The following is a 16,238-nucleotide window of genomic DNA, read 5'->3' on the forward strand; positions in this document are numbered from 1 at the left end:
TAAGCCAAAACTTGGAGCATATCCTTCTCTGTACCATGCTTTCTGCATGAGTTACCATGGTGATCTAGCCAAGTTAAAAGAGGGCCACCTTTGTGACATTAAATATTATTAGATAGAGCTGGATGATACACACACTCAACTTACCTTGGCGATGGCAATGCTGCATTCCAAATCGCATCCTTTTTTTAAAAAAAATCTTTGTAGTATGCATACAAATGGGAAAAACTACTTCATCAGAACATTGCTCCTTGAACTTTAACCTTCTTGCTCATACATCTGTCAATCCAGTCCGTAGAGCAAAATTTGAATAATGTTGATAAAATGGTTGGTGCTACATTTTTTTTTTACCTTGGAGATACAACAAAACACCATTCACTGAACTTGTTAGAGACTGTCTGTCTGTGCTCTCTCATCGGCTCAGTTGATGTGATGTATCTTCCACTGTGCAGGGGATTTTAGAGCAGAACACCTCGAAAAGCATACTGGCTTGAATACTGCAAAATGCAACCAGATGCTGTTTTTTTTGTCATGCTGCATTTGACTTACTATGTACTGGGACGTACTAAAACTTTTTCTGGCATACCAAATAGTTGGGTAGTATGGATAGTGGAATGCATCCTAAGTGAGTCAGAGCCATGTTCATCACGTTTTATTGTCCTCTGGAAACTTTCATGTTGTCATTTTCTGTATTTGCAGCACATTTTTGTATTTTGTAATAAACAGTTAAAAACACATACATTAATTTTCACCAATTAACTTTTACTTTTTGTTTCAAGGAGCATAGTATTCTGAAAATATGTATTGGTTTACAACAATAATATAGTGTGTTGTTTTTATATAATTTAATAGTATAATGTATGGTAGTAACGATGTTACAGATGCTATTCAATTTCAAAATAAGACAATAAGACAAAAATAAAATTATGTTAGATTATATTACGAAATAATAAAATGATTGTGTCATTAGGTTATTTAGTCCAACAAGTATGTACGCTTTCATCATTATAACTTGTGCATGCAAAAATGACTTTATATGTTATAATGTAACTTTTTCTTTCTATGTATGAATGAATATGCTGATAATGCTGTTATGTGCTGTCTCTCACTGAGCATGTGCAGAATGTGTGTCGTCACACTACCGCGTTTCTTATTGGAGGAACAAAGCTTGTTGCAATTTACCCTTGTTGCAACTCTCCCCAGTCTCCCCTAATTGTTAAGACGCCCATTTATACTTTTCTAAGGGGTTAAAGATATCTTCGATTTAGGTTTGACTTGTACAATTAAAGATGTAGATATCTTGAAATTTCCTCCGATGAGGGATCAAGAAAGTCCATCTTAAAATATAATTTCTACGAGATATCTTTAATTACCAAGATAGGAGTGTTGTTCGATTGGATGCTAAACTGCTTGTAATTGGGGTGTTCGTTCTAAATGAATGAATGAATATATATATATAAAAAAACAAACTAGATGTTCTTGAACGCAGCATGACGTAGCAGGTCAGGAAGACGGTGAGAGGACGTGCGTGTGGCCATGCGTACTGAAACTCGCCCCTTTACAACAACCCCCAACCTACAAAGTGACTACTGCCTTGGTTGTTGGAGCAGTGCCGTAACGTCTGAATCTGAGCTCCGCGGACAAATAACGTTTCACGGGGTAGAAACCACATTCCTTCGACGTTGAGGTTTCATTTTCTCTGCGAGGGTTCCGAGCCGCTGTCTTATTAAAGTGCTTCGGGGAGACGGAGACAGAAGTGACATTTACGTTAATTCATTCAACCACAACAACAATGGCAGCACAGGATTTTAATTTCTTGCTTGCGACGGATTCGTACAAGGTGAGCGGACCCCCGTCCTGTTTGCCAGGTCCCCTTTTTCTCTTCTATGTCGGGATTATTTCCGATAAAATGTAAAATACACTCAGTTTGTAGTGGGGGGGGGGGGGGGGGGGGGGGGGGGGGGGGGGGGGGGGGGTTGAAGCTAGCAGCAGACTCACTGACGTTAAGCTCCATAACACTGCACGAGACAAATAACGTTAGCTGTTAGACTTTACGGTCATTTGGCTGTTTTGCCTGTCTGTGCCACAACACTGCAGTAGGTGAGTGTGTGTGTGTGTAACAAAGGAACTTTACGTCAGCATAAGTACAACGTACTGTAGTAGTATGGTGATGTTAGTGCACCCCTCGGTTTGTCTGAACCAGGAGCAGGGAGAGAGTCACACAGGGGAATTAATCAAAGTGTAGTCCATGAAACCTTATCTGAGAAGATATGACAAATGGGTATGTGTAGGTATTTTAACTGATGCCAATAGAAGTTCGTTATCACTATACATAAACTGCCCTTTATGTCTTATTTTATCTGTCTGTCAGAATAAAATGTAAATGTGTGTTCGTCCTTGTGCGCAGACACCAAAGGTAGTGTGACCAGAGCCACATGCATGTCCACAGTCTGTGTCTCCTTCAGAAGTACACAAGGGCCTTTATGCTTCAAGGCCATTTCAGATTTACCACACAGGGGACTGTGGAAGTCTTGGTCCAGGTCTGGTCACGAACACAGCATGCAGGCGTTCAGTGTGGTGCTTCATACTGGCCAGTTTACTGTCTGTGTGGGGAGGAAGAGTGAGGTTGCAACTTATAGATTTATACTTATAGATATAGAGACTTTTCTGTATTGGTGGACAGATAAACACATCCAGGTTTTAGAGTGATGTAGAGTCTCCTCAGACATTAGAAAGCAGTGTTAACCATAAGTGAACCACTTGAGAGAAAGTTTCGTTTTTGCTGTCATGAAGTTCCGAAGTCCAAGTCATGGTGATTCATTGCATTGTAATGCATATTAGCCAATGATTCACATCTTCTTTTTCTACTGTGTGTGTGTGTGGGGGGGGGGCACAGAGCTCTGCCCATGATTAGCTGTTGCACTTTCAGTTTCATTTCACTCAGTTCACAACCAAAACCCAGTTGAGAGTCAGCCAGCTGCTCAGGCAGGGGTGTGTAGGCATACGCCGTATGCTCAGCTTAGAGGAGTTAAATGTCAGATGTCAGAGTTAGATGTCATTCACTGCATCCAAATGGCAAAGGTCTGGATAATGACCTGCCAGCCTTTTTTTGAGCTCCAGCGACCCCTGAAACAAGTTCAAAGCAGCAACACAGCCAAGAGGATTCCTCCAATGTGTCTGTCATCACAATCACATAATAGAAACTGATTTTGTTGACTGTGATGAGCTCATCTGAAAGTTCGCTGGGGTTACCGGGTTTACAGCACAGCACTTCACATGATTTAAACTGAAATAAATACTACAACACTGTCTTAACGTAAAACCACATGCCCCCTATTGCCCCTCATGTAATCATCCTTTTTGAACAATGACCCATATGTGCAACAGTAATCTGGTCCTTCTCTGCCCGTGGCCTTGTTCAGGTCTACTAGCCTGCTCAACAAAATTGGTTTGCAGACATTAGAAATGCACACAAAACAAGACTGCGATATAAATGTTCAATCCGATTGATCAGTTCAGTTTGTAGTTGACTATTTAAATAATCATCAGATATGTGGCCTTTGCTGTCTGATGTAGCAGATCTGCTTGTTCAGATGTAAAAATGTCATTTCTCCTGACATTAGCAGAGACAGTCTGCGTCTCCATGTTAATAAGCTGCAGGAAAATCTGTCACCCTTGTCTCATCTATGTCACATTATCAGTTTGTAACTGACTGTCACACTGGAGGAAAACTAGGGCGGTGCTACATAAGTTGCAATCATTAAATATCCTGTGTGGTTGGCAGCGCCCAGGTCAGATGTTATTTTGTCCTGTTTCGAAATATCCGCAAAACTGTTGACATTCCCATCAGCCTCAGCTGCAAGAGGAAGAGTCTCTTACATTACAGATGCTCTAGCTTCTCTATGATCTGTGATCTTATGTTTGGTGTGTATATACGTTCCACAATCCCCAGGCCCCGATTTCATCCACTCTTGCACAATTGGATTCTCGCAGCAGTGATGATGCTGATTATGACGTTGCCTGCGTGACTACATGCTTGACTCAAGCGCTGGCCAATGCTTTACATGTGACTTGGCTGTGGGTTTTGTTTTCTCCTGAAATTCTCGGTTGCATAACTTCTGTAATAATTAACGACTATATCCAGTTTGCAACCACAGCACAGTCTGAGAGCACTGTAAGCTTAAGCTTCCACTATTTAAGTTTATGAGGAATGCTCTAAGGTCTGATATGTTATTGTACCTTTCTATGTGCACCTCTTAATACTTAACTTCACCCAGGAGTTGTTCCATTAACAGCATGATAATACCATAATCATACTAATGTGTCCCAATACACATCTACTGCTTTGCTACTCTTATATTCCTCAGCAGTGTTTTGTTTCTGTGGTGTGTTCAGGGGCCTGCACTACCCACTACACCTCCTGAAGTGCTGCAAAACACACTGACTGAGGATGACTGAAGGTTAAAGCAGTGACAATAACAACTCAGGCGAAATGATATCAGGACACATCAGTGCCACAGTACATAACCGATAACTGCTTGGTGATAGGCTGATAGATTAGATCGCAGCAATTTGAACCAGGTCATTTGCGATGACATGGTGAGTGTATGAAGCCAGAGGGCAACCAAGTAACCAGTAACCAGAATTATTTTTAAAGCATACATTTAGTGTTTATGTATGGCATGTTCCCCAGAACACTTTAAAAGGCAGGTAGCCTCCTCCTCCACAGCCTTCCACAGATGAACTGATGAATCAGTGATTTACACTACAGATCCACATGATACCATTTTATAAATTCCATGTTTGCTAACTGGTGATTTCCGAGCTGGTCTGCAGTTAAGATTTTCAGATGTCTACACCTTTCATTTGGCACGTGAATATACCACACATGGCCACAACAACACTAAGCCTTGAATTCTGGCAACTAAGACCACTATCATGACAACTGGTAATATTTACCATCTGCGAGTTAAAGCGAATGGCATTGCTTGTTAGTAAATGGTATGTTTTAGTGGTAGATAGCCACTTTTGGGTTGCATTGTTATCCATTTTTGTATTCCATCCACTTGACCCTTGCCAGAAGTTCATAAAATTGCCATCACAGATCAGATTTGTATGCAAGGACATGCAGCCAATTGGCATTGTTCAGCAATAAGGTTTGGAGGATTCTGACAGAGCTGGAGCCGCAAAACCAAAATTTCAAGTTGCACCACAGTCTCGAGACAGTGCAGTTGTATGATAGCACATAGATAGACATACAGACTCTGCTAAAGGATAAGATACTGTGGCTGACCACAGGGATGAACATGGCATCATCAAGTTGAATTTCTGTCAGTTTTCATGTGAACAATTTAGTGCAAAGCTATGAGGCACTGTTTGAAAATGTGTGCCATTATCCCCAAATTTAGATCAAACTTTAAATGAAATTAAATAATTACTACTTGTGTGCTGGTGGAGGACAGAGAGGGCTGTCACTCATGTTCCTACCATGTCACAGAGACAGATCTTCAGGGTCTTGTGAATTTCCATGGTGTTTTTGCTATGTTTATTTGTTACAGTCTGACTGACTCTGATTTCACTTAAATCAACTGTGACCATGAGGCAGTTCTCACACCCAAATTCCCATTTTGTTGCCATGGTTACCCAGTTCATATTATTCATGATTTTCATCTGTCATATAATCCACTGTAGTCAACACATGCTTAACTTTTCCAAATCTGAAATGATTAATTATTCACTTATTAATGTTTCAAAATATTTCATCACAGTGACATTTCCATACAAAGAAAAGCATGTTGAGTGATACAAGCCAATTCATGCTTTACTTCCAGCCCTTAATTTTCTCAGTCAAAGGGAGAATCTACTCATGTGACCTCACACTTGTCAAGTTACCCGGGAAGATTTTCTCTTTGATGAACCCAATCATAATTCAATCAAACCAGAACACAATGACATCATACACATATTTTGGAAATCTTTCCAGTGATGGCAATAAATGTCATACAAAAACAAATCTAAAATTTAAGCTCTACAACGATCATGTTCAGATGTTTGAGTATTAAAAGTATTCCAGGTGCTGCCTGAAAGCGAGAGGGGAGTGAGACTTCCCTCAAACGCATTCACTGTATTGCATTGTGTTATACTCACGTGTACACATTAAACATGATTGAAGGAATTGTGTGAAGAACAAAAAAGAGAAGTTCTATGTTCTGGGCAGTTGCTTAGAGATAAAACTTAAGAACAAAGTGCCAATCACGGCCTAAAGCAAGCATTCTTGTCTCAGGGCTGCCTCAGAAAATTGAAAATAAATCAAATGAAAATATTGATACAGCACCCCAATTCCAATCAAATGCTGAAATAATGTCTTTATTATACTATCAACACGTGGTTCTTACATCCCTGGAATGGTGAACATACAGGAAAACTACTTAACAATGGGCCAAACTTGTTTGTTTCTTTGTATTTTTTTTTTCATAAAACCTGTATAAGACCAGTGTAAGACACATATTTACTGTGCTACAGTTCTGTAAATAAAGTAAATTCAAATACTCTTATTTTGTATTGCTTATACTCTTATAAAATACTAATGTGCTTGAGTTTTCCATGTTTGAGTTTGCTCTGCTGAGGCTAGAGGAGGGGGAAAGGAGAGAGAACTTTAAATAGGAGGCAGGATGAATCAGGAAATGGTGGAGTGAATGAATTTCTTCCACTGATGGGTTGTTGCTGTTGGTTATTCAATTAAAGCTGCAGGAGCACAAAGAGAGACTTATGCTTTAAGCTGTCACCATTCCTTCCCACATGGATCCAGGAAACATGTTTACGGTACACACAAGCATCAGGTTGAGCAGACAATCCTTCAGGTCTCAGCTTATCATTAGTGTACTTACTGGGGTTTTATTTCATCCTATACAAACACAAATCTGCTTAGCGTGATGAGATTAGAAAGTGATGATTGAACCTTATCCATACTAAGTGTGATCATTGTCATTGCATTGTAATATGTTTAAATTAGATTAAGTTAATCGGTTAAACTTTTTGCCTGCTAGTTGGTTATGCTTGCTGTTTCTTGTCTTTCAGATCACACACTATAAACAGTATCCTCCAAACATCAGCAAAATCTACTCCTACTTTGAATGCAGACGCAAGAAAGGCTCCCAGTTCAGTGAAGTGGTGTTCTTTGGTCTCCAGTACCTGCTGAAGAAGTATCTCACAGGTACATTCACATCCTGTCCACTGATGCAAGAAATGAATTGAAAGAACCGTATGGTGAAGAAAGGGGAAACCAATTTGATGTTTATGGGCACTTTGCTGTTAAAGAAGAGCAGCATTCCTGTTCACATGTGGGAGAAATATTCCACGCACCATTACAATAGCCCAGTGGATCCATAAAAACATGTAGTGTTGGTAAAAATGTTGAAAAATGATGATGATACACTTCAAGGCACAGCAGCAAATGCTTTTTAATTTGATAGCAACCAATAGCGCTCTGTACTTTGGATAATTCGCACCTCAGAAGTGTGAGCTAAAATGTTTCCGAAAATCCAACTCCATGTGGACACAAAACAGAAGATTAACCACACTTGAACACTTTAAGGTGACTATTTATTGACTGCTATTTGATCGTAGTTCAGGTGAGGTGATCGTCTGAACGTTGTATTGTGCTTTCTTCATGTGAAAGAGGTTATAGTAACTTTGAGTGTTCTCTAAAGGCCCAGTGGTCACAGAGGAGAAGATTCAGGAAGCCAAGCTCTTCTACCAGATGCACTTCAAACAGGCCGTGTTCGATGAAGAAAGCTGGAGGAAAGTCCTTGAGGTATACAAAGAGATTCTCCGCTGTCTAGACAGGTTCACCGAGAGCAGCATTCCTCGTCAGGCATCGAACCTGAAGTAAATGTGCTTGTTACTTTGTCAGAAACACGACGGCCGTCTTCCTATTCGGATCAAAGCTGTCCCTGAGGGCAGGATCATACCCAGAGGCAACGTGCTCTTCACTGTGGAAAACACAGATCCCAACTTCTACTGGCTCACCAACTACATCGAGGTAAAGCTAGAGTGTGATTTTAGTATTAGACTTTTAGAAGACTTTTTAAATGAGAGAACGGTTGACCGAACAGACTAGTCCGGTAACACATTCCATACTTACTACAGGGGGTGTGGATCCCAAGGTAATGTCACAAGCAAAGAACAATGAAGACTGGGACAAAGTTCAATTGACAGTATAATACACTGACTGTCCCTAACTCAAAGGGAGTGATGATGGTGACTCTTTATGCATTTCAAAGACTTGGAATTGATTTTCTGAGGTTTTAGTGCCTTAATGTTTAGGCAGACCGGACTTGGGTTGAAGTGTTCAGGAAAAAAAGGATTTCCTCAGTGCCTCCCTTCACAGAAACGGCTAAATATTTCTCAAGGATGTCAGTTTTGCGCAGGACTATTTTATTCTCACAAACTGATCCCTCTCTATCTTTTCTATCCTGTTTCTTACATACACCTTTTTTTCCTGCTGGCTGTAGACCATGTTGGTCCAGATGTGGTATCCCATCACAGTAGCCACCGTATCCAGGGAGTTCAAGAAGATCCTGGCCAAGCACCTGAAGGCCACCTCAGGGAGCCTGGAGGGCCTGGACCTCAAACTGCACGACTTTGGCTACAGAGGAGTGTCCTCACAGGAGGTCAGGAAGGCTTTCTGTCTTTGTCTTTAATTAAGAAAATCTTAGAATGCAAGGCTAGTGACGTTTCTCATGTTACTTACATCTCTTGCACCTTGCTGCTATTGAACTTGTGCATAATCAATGCCACTGTGGCTAAGGATGAGAGAATCAGCTGAAGGTCTTTAAGATTTGGCATCATGTCACTGGTTTGTATTTTCGCAGAACATTCAAATGCCCCTCTATGCAGCAAATGTTGTGGGATATGTTTAATGTTTAATGTTTAATATGTTTAATATGGCTGCATCATGCTGATTTTATCAAATTCTTATATGATGTCGCACCGGTCACATCACTGATTACACAACGATTAGATTAGGAGAACTTAATGAAAGTCAGAGGAGAAGTCTTACATAATAGGCATAAAGCTGGACGGTAAATTTAGTTACCAATCTCTTGTGCAACCGAGCTAATGATTTGGTGAAAGTGTTTCATTATAAGAGGATTCTATAAAAGGAAATACAAAATTCTCATAGGTGTAATTTTTGAAACAATCAAAAATGGTTGATGTGAACATTTTTCAAACCAGTCGGTTGCTGCGTGTTCATGAGAACAGAATGGCCGACTAGTATCAGTGTAGTGTTGGTCTAATGACTGTGTGCATCTTTATAGTACAGATTTTTAATACTCTTTCCTCAAACTGAACTGAATGTACCGAATCATCGGTGTCACTGACAGATTCAGCTGCTTTTTGCATTGGAGCTCCCCTCACTGGTAACTGAAAGCACCATTATCAGCTCAGCGTCGTCCTGCTGGCTATCAGAGGGACCAAACGGTGCAGTCCTTTGGAGGAATTGTAGAGATTTCATGACAAATGTTAAAAATCAGAAAGACAATCTTCTCAGTCACTTATTAGGCATCAACAGTAATCTCAGTAAGGTAACAAAAAGCACACTTTTCTACAACGTAGAGGGGATGACGGTAAGGAAGATATCCTCTGCCATCTGTGATTATACATGGTTTGTTTTGACTGTAGTGGAAGTCACTCTCTCTCTACACATCATGCTTTTGTCACTTTACACCAACGGGTTTTTTCCACTTCAGACTATCAGACACCATGATTCATAGTAAGAAGTTCAGTTGTCATATGCAGGAAGTTACAAGGATAATTTATTGTTACTCGACAGCACAGGGTTGTACAACAAGACGCAATTATAGTCCCATTTTTGCTACTTACGAAGAAAAATATTATTTGTGGTGGAGAGTGGAGGATGGATGAAGGAATTTTACAGCCTGAGGAAAGAAGCTGCTCTGTAGTCTGGTTGTTCATGAGCAGCCCGGTTACAGATTGCTGGTTGCTTAAATGTTAACTTTAAACTGTGCCTGGTTTTCAGCTGAACTTAAGAAACCATTAGAAACAGCAAAGTGATTCTGAATTTCCACTATTACTCTGCAGTCTGCAGCATTAGGTGGAGCAGCTCACCTGGTGAATTTCTGCAGTACAGACACAGTAGCTGGGCTGCTGATGGCTCAGCGATACTATGGCTGCCCGATGGCTGGCTTCTCCATTCCAGCAGCCGAGCACAGGTATAGCACTCACATACACATTCACACACACAGATGTACAAATCAAACTGTGAGAAAAGTGTGAACACCATCCGTGGTTGGATCTTCAAATGTCAGAACCAGTATTAACATCTCTAGCACCACAAAACAGAGTTCAATACTTCCTTCCTGTCATCCAGTACCATCATCTCCTGGGGGAGGAGCAGGGAGAAGGAGGCGTTTGAGCGAGTCCTGGACCAGTTCTCCTCGGGGCCGGTGTCAGTGGTCAGTGACAGCTACGACATCTTTAATGCCTGTAAACACATCTGGGGAGACAAGCTGAAGGAGCGAGTCATGGAGCGCAGCCAGGACTCATGTTTGGTCATCCGGCCGGACTCTGGAGACCCCGCAGAGACTCTTATTGAGGTAAATATCAGGGCTGGACTAGTCAGTATTAGGCATCTTAAATATTTATATATGATATGTTTATCTTTATTTTTTAAAGTAAGGATTTCTGCCTTGAATTATTACTTTTACAGCTTCTATATTTCTAATTCTAATGTTATTTTCTTGGCTATTTTTAATAGTGAAAGTCAGAGAGAAATATTCGTACATGTAGCTGAGTCACCACACCTTTCCAGTTAAAAGCTTTATAGTGGAGGCACATCTTCGCACACTTTATCAGTTATAACCTGAGGGCAGCTCCCAGTGCTACCGTTCACTACCATTATTACTAACACCTGAAAGTCTTCAGGCAGCATGAAGAATAGCCACAAACTTTCACATTGTGTCCAGAAATGACTGTGCCCACTGTCCTGGTTGTTTAAGGGATAAACCTACCTTTTTTCTTTTAGAACTAACTTGCATAACCCGAGGCTGCTGCTTTTTCAGCTGCTGGGTAAAATCAAAGAGGAATAAAATGTGCCACTTTTGTATAGTTTTTTTTTTTATCAAAGTAATCATTTCAGCACGAGAGAGTTAATATTTTTGTCTTTCCCATCTTATTGGCTTCAGTAGACAGGAAGCAGAATACAGTTTGAAGGATGTTTTTGCATAAAGAAACTTCTCTGAAAGAAGAAGTTCAGGAAAAAAAAGAGTTTTGTTTTTTTTTTTACTTGCTGGGGAAAGTTTGGACCAAGGAAGTGGCAGTTATTGTGGTGGCATATAGGGTTTGGTCTCACCTGTGCCTTTGTTAATTTTGTCAAGTTTGTACACCATCATGCATGGCGTGAAAACTATTGGTAATTAGGCATGTAATCTTTGACTGTTCTTTGACTTTGACTGTTGATCCAAATTAACATGGCTCATGTCTACATGTACTCCAAATGAAATCATCACTGAAATGCCTCTTTTAGGTCCTCAAGATTCTGGAGGAGTGTTTTGGCTCTTCTCTCAACTCTGTTGGATACAAGGTGCTGCCGTCTTACCTGCGAATTATTCAAGGAGATGGTATTGACCTCAGCTCAGTGGAAGAGGTGGGAAAAACTTTGGTTGTTTTACTAATCCGGGTCAATCTTGACTCATCTTTTTACATTTTATTTAGTATATTATTTTTTTGTATTCCTTCCTGTTATAGATTAAGTTTTCCTGTTTGATCATTACTTCAGGTATGCTGAAAGGAAATTTAAGCCCTAGTAAGTCCCAGTAGTAATGGCAAAAAAAAGACCATGATTCAATTGTCAATTGCTCAGATTGCTATCATTCCTCGTGGTTACGGTGTGTCATTGCGTGAATTTGACAATGCTTTGACACCATTAGTCACCACTTTAAATTCCAGAGAGCAAGTTGGATTTCATTTCCAAGTAAATGGCATAAAGCATTTCATTCAAGTGTGGACTGGTTAAAACATGTCTGTTCACTTCACTCAGAGATGGCTTGGATTATTTTAAGTGGGGTTGCATTGGGCACTTATCAACAGTTTGTATTACTTCCTGTTGATTGCAATAAGAATGCCCCCAGTTTGGAGGAGCTGGCAGGAGTCCAGGCACAGATGCTAAGCAATGTACTGCTGTGGACGGGGTCAGCATAAAGATGTATTTTAGCTACCTAACAAAAAGCCTAAAAAACATCAGTTTAAGTGTACACTGTATTTAGAATATTGTTGCTGCTTTACATTGCCAGCAGACCCCCCTCTTGATGGAGAAATTAAGCCGTTCTCTCTTCCTCTTGACTACAAGACATTTCCACTTCCACTTTCTTGCCTCAAAATATTTCTAAGTTTGGTTTTCCTGAAAAATGCTCCCACTGTAAATGTATTCCTTTTCTTGCCGTGCCAGCCCTGGAGCTCTTATTCACATGCACTAAAGCTTCTACGCCCGAGCTGACGCGTCATGTCAACGTCTGTTATATTGTATTTGAAGCCTTCCTTCGTATGTGTGCTGTAGATTCTTCAGAAGCTGAGTGATGAAGGCTGGAGTGCTGAGAACGTCTTCTTTGGTTGTGGCAGCGCTTTGCTTCAGAAACTCAACAGGGATACGCTCAGCTGTGCCTTTAAGTGCAGCTATGTGGAGACTAACGGCAAGGGGGTAAGTGGAAGGGCTGTGGCGTGATTCAGATGTGCTAATTAAGTGCTGAAGCTGGCTCCTGTTTTTATCCTGTTTTATTAGCTAAATATGCAGTTTTACAGACTTTTAGTTTTTTAGATTGCTTTGGGATTTGGGCTTGAACCCGACTCAAGGACGTAGACTTTTCAGAGCTACACCCTTGTTCAACTTTGACCTACTGCCCATACTTACTGTTAACGTTCGATAAAGAAATGGATGAAAATAACACAGGCATTGTGCAAACCCACCTTTATCATTCCTTCCAAATAACTGATTTAGTAGTTGCGTTAACTTGAAATTTCATCTGGGTTCAATGCACTCATGACGATTTGAAACGGATTATTTCACTTTCACTTTCTTTGAACTGGATTTGCTTGTATTTGTTCCTCCAGATGGACGTCTACAAGCAGCCCGTGACGGACCCATCCAAGGGATCAAAGAGGGGTCGATTATCTCTGAGGAGAAACTCTGATGGCTTCTTGGAGACAATCGAGAGAGGGGCAGGCAAGCCCGAGGAGGTCGGTCCCAGCATGAACTAAATTTTGGATTATATCTGTTTCATAACACATACCATAGCTTTTTAAAATCTTATTCTAGCGTAAAGATAATTGGTAACATAGATAAAAAACAAGTATTCAGAAACTAGAAGGAACAGAAGATAGTCCAGAGTAATCAGCACTACTTGGCTACTTCCTTTTTTTTCTTACATTTTTTTCATGTCAAACTTAATGGGTTTTTATCCACAGTTTTTTTTAAATGTATTGTATTTTATATTCTATTATACCCCCCCCTACACTCCTCACTGTACAATAAAGGTTAAATAATATTAAAAAAAGGTGCAGGGATGTAGGAACAAGATAAGTATAACACTCCTGGTTAAGCTGTAACCAGAGTAGGTTTGGTATGTTGGTGTGTAAAATGACCTGAGCAATTGATCAGATATCAAAACAGCTGGTAATTTGCTGTTGCTTGTCATTTGACTAGTTGCTGGTGTCCTCAGGATGTTTTTTCTGTCCCTCTGTTCTCTCAAATCTTGCCTTTTTAAATGAAATACAGCTTGAAACTTTTTGTGTGTGTCTTTGCATTCTCCAGGACTTGCTGGTGACTGTGTTTGAGAATGGCAGCCTGGTGAAGGATTACTCCCTGGAGGAGATCAGGAAGAACGCTCGGCTGCGGGACGAGGAGATGAACTCCACCCTGCACAACCACGAACAGGAGCAGCTTCACAATCACATCATCAACGGGATTCATTAAACAAGCCACAAAGCCTCTCACAACACATGTGATACTTCAGTGTCACACTGTCTTCAGGTGCTTTGGGACACGGACTGCAGGCTTTTGGAAAGGCACCTAGGTTAAAAACTCAACATGTTGAATGGGAGTGAAACACTGTTTCTCATAGCAGGCACCACCAAGCACTACCACCTGCACGTCATCCTGAGGAGGCCAGTGATAACCTTGTTTCCAGGTAGATCAGCTTTATTCACCTCTTTGGCCACTCAGCCAGCGCAATGTACACTATGTGGGTAGAAACTTACTCTGCCCTGTCATGGCCATGACCAGAACTGAAGCTCAGGGTCACGCATGATGAGCAAATCTCACAAATGAAAGAGGTAAAAAGTTAAAGATACACCTCCTGAATTTGGGGTTGCTACTGAACACTGAAACAAAATGAGGGTGTGTATCATTAACAATATTTTCATAGCTCAGCATTCTCAGGCCAAAAATGACGTAAACTTCCAAATATTCAGAGCTTCCATTAGGTTTCTTTTTCTTAGTGTACTTAGAGGAGAATAGCATGTGAAGCAGCATTTAAGACCACAACACACTAATGTTTCCTATGACAAAAATGAATAGCAACTGTTATTGATTATAGGAATAGTGCTGCATCATTGGGTATGTGCTGCACATAGAATATTAGAGATATATATCAGCAGAACAATCTCTTGCTCCAACCCTTCTTCCTGCCCTTTTATACTGCACATGATTTGCATTTAGGAAACACAAACCATGCACAGTATATAAATGAAGACAGCACAGCACAGACCAGTACTGCAAAATAAATAAGCAGATGAATAAAAAAGCAGATTGCATTGCACTGCCACAGTTTAGACAAAAAACAGTCACTGAAGCCATACCCAATGTTTCTGTTTCATGATTTCTGGTGCAAAGCACACTCTATGGAAGCCCAAAGTGTTCAATATTAAATAAATGTTGGATGTATATTTTATTGCAATATAAACATTTTTGTTTCATAATGTCACTTTCTATGACAGTGGTGTTGTCATCAGTCACTGCCCTCCGACCCTTGAGTGTGTCACTGCACCCTGCTCTTCTTTAACTCTCTGACAACCTCACAAGCAAGGCCAGCTGATGATCACAGATTATTACTCAGCATTAAAGTGAGGAGCCAGAGCTAGCCGTGTTAGCTACCTCCTGTTGGCTTAACTGCTATCAGAAATTAAAAGGAGATGTTAGTTCTGAGTGTGTGTACAGAGTTTATGTGTAGCAGAAGCTGGATAGTTGATTCGGAGTTCCTTCTGCATTACTGTTGCTCTAGCTAACAGGAGCTAACAGGCAAAATCTTTAAATAGGCATTTTAAAACGAAAACGAGCAATCAAATGTACAATTAAATTTTAATAATTTTAGTAACTTCCCATATTATTTCAGATTCAATTTTAGTTTTATTTGCATATTTTACTTAGTATGGACTTTTTTATTTAATGTTGAACACTGTGGTGCTCTGTATACTCTTTCTCCTTTTCATCATCAGTTCTGACATTCTGCCAGTGTCTAAATTGTTTGTCTGATTCACTGGTTCCCAAGCATTCTGGCTTGTGACCCACAGAGTCCATTTTAAAAAAACAAGTCAGAGCTGCTGCCCAGTGACAGACTCAGTCAAGCTACTGAGCTAACACAGTAGCACAAAAGTTAAGACCTGTCAGTCAGTGTTTGTGTACAGAACAAACGAGGGCCCTTGCCACGGGTGAGGGCACATTTGTCTTAGTCTGAGATGCTGAGAAATCATATAGAGAACCCTGAAGGAATATTCTAACAATAACTGGTTTGACAAACCTGGAATCCTGAAATGCTGCAGTGAACATGCTTATAGAGACATTAATGTATCTGTAGACAGTTCTTGATGGTAGTAATACACTGCACTATGTTGTTGTCAGTACCAGTTTGTGTTTATTTTGACCTTTTGAATTGGTTTCCATTGAAACAGTGGAGCTGCTATAAAGATATGCAGTGAAGGCACATTGCACCACCTTCATGTGCTTGTGCTTGTACAGAACTGACGCATCCTCAGTCACTTACTCTTTCAATGTGTGTTAAAAAGGTGGCACAGCAATTCTTTTCTTTTCAAATCTTTTTATTGAGATTTTCAACAAAGGTTCCATGGCTTCCATGTCCCCATCCCCTTGATTATCCAGACTAGGTATCAGGTATGATGTATAGAAATAAAGAAATAACTAAGGATGGAGCTATTATACAGAATGCATG

At 40.4% G+C, this 16,238-nt stretch overlaps 1 protein-coding gene across 1 annotated transcript; it reads left to right on the forward strand.

Moving 5' to 3' along the window:
- The first annotated feature begins 1,613 nt into the window (after positions 1 to 1,613).
- Positions 1,614 to 14,649, forward strand: nampt2 (nicotinamide phosphoribosyltransferase 2). Its single transcript, XM_070845847.1, has 11 exons — positions 1,614 to 1,837; positions 7,075 to 7,210; positions 7,707 to 7,810; positions 7,910 to 8,038; positions 8,511 to 8,669; positions 10,102 to 10,232; positions 10,391 to 10,616; positions 11,546 to 11,665; positions 12,575 to 12,715; positions 13,126 to 13,251; positions 13,826 to 14,649. The coding sequence occupies exons 1-11, from the start codon at positions 1,790 to 1,792 to the stop codon at positions 13,985 to 13,987; spliced, it is 1,482 nt and encodes a 493-aa protein (XP_070701948.1). The 5' UTR covers positions 1,614 to 1,789; the 3' UTR covers positions 13,988 to 14,649.
- Positions 14,650 to 16,238: the final 1,589 nt, after the last annotated feature.

Source organism: Pempheris klunzingeri, chromosome 2 (assembly GCF_042242105.1).
Source record: "Pempheris klunzingeri isolate RE-2024b chromosome 2, fPemKlu1.hap1, whole genome shotgun sequence".
Lineage (NCBI taxonomy): Eukaryota > Metazoa > Chordata > Actinopteri > Acropomatiformes > Pempheridae > Pempheris > Pempheris klunzingeri.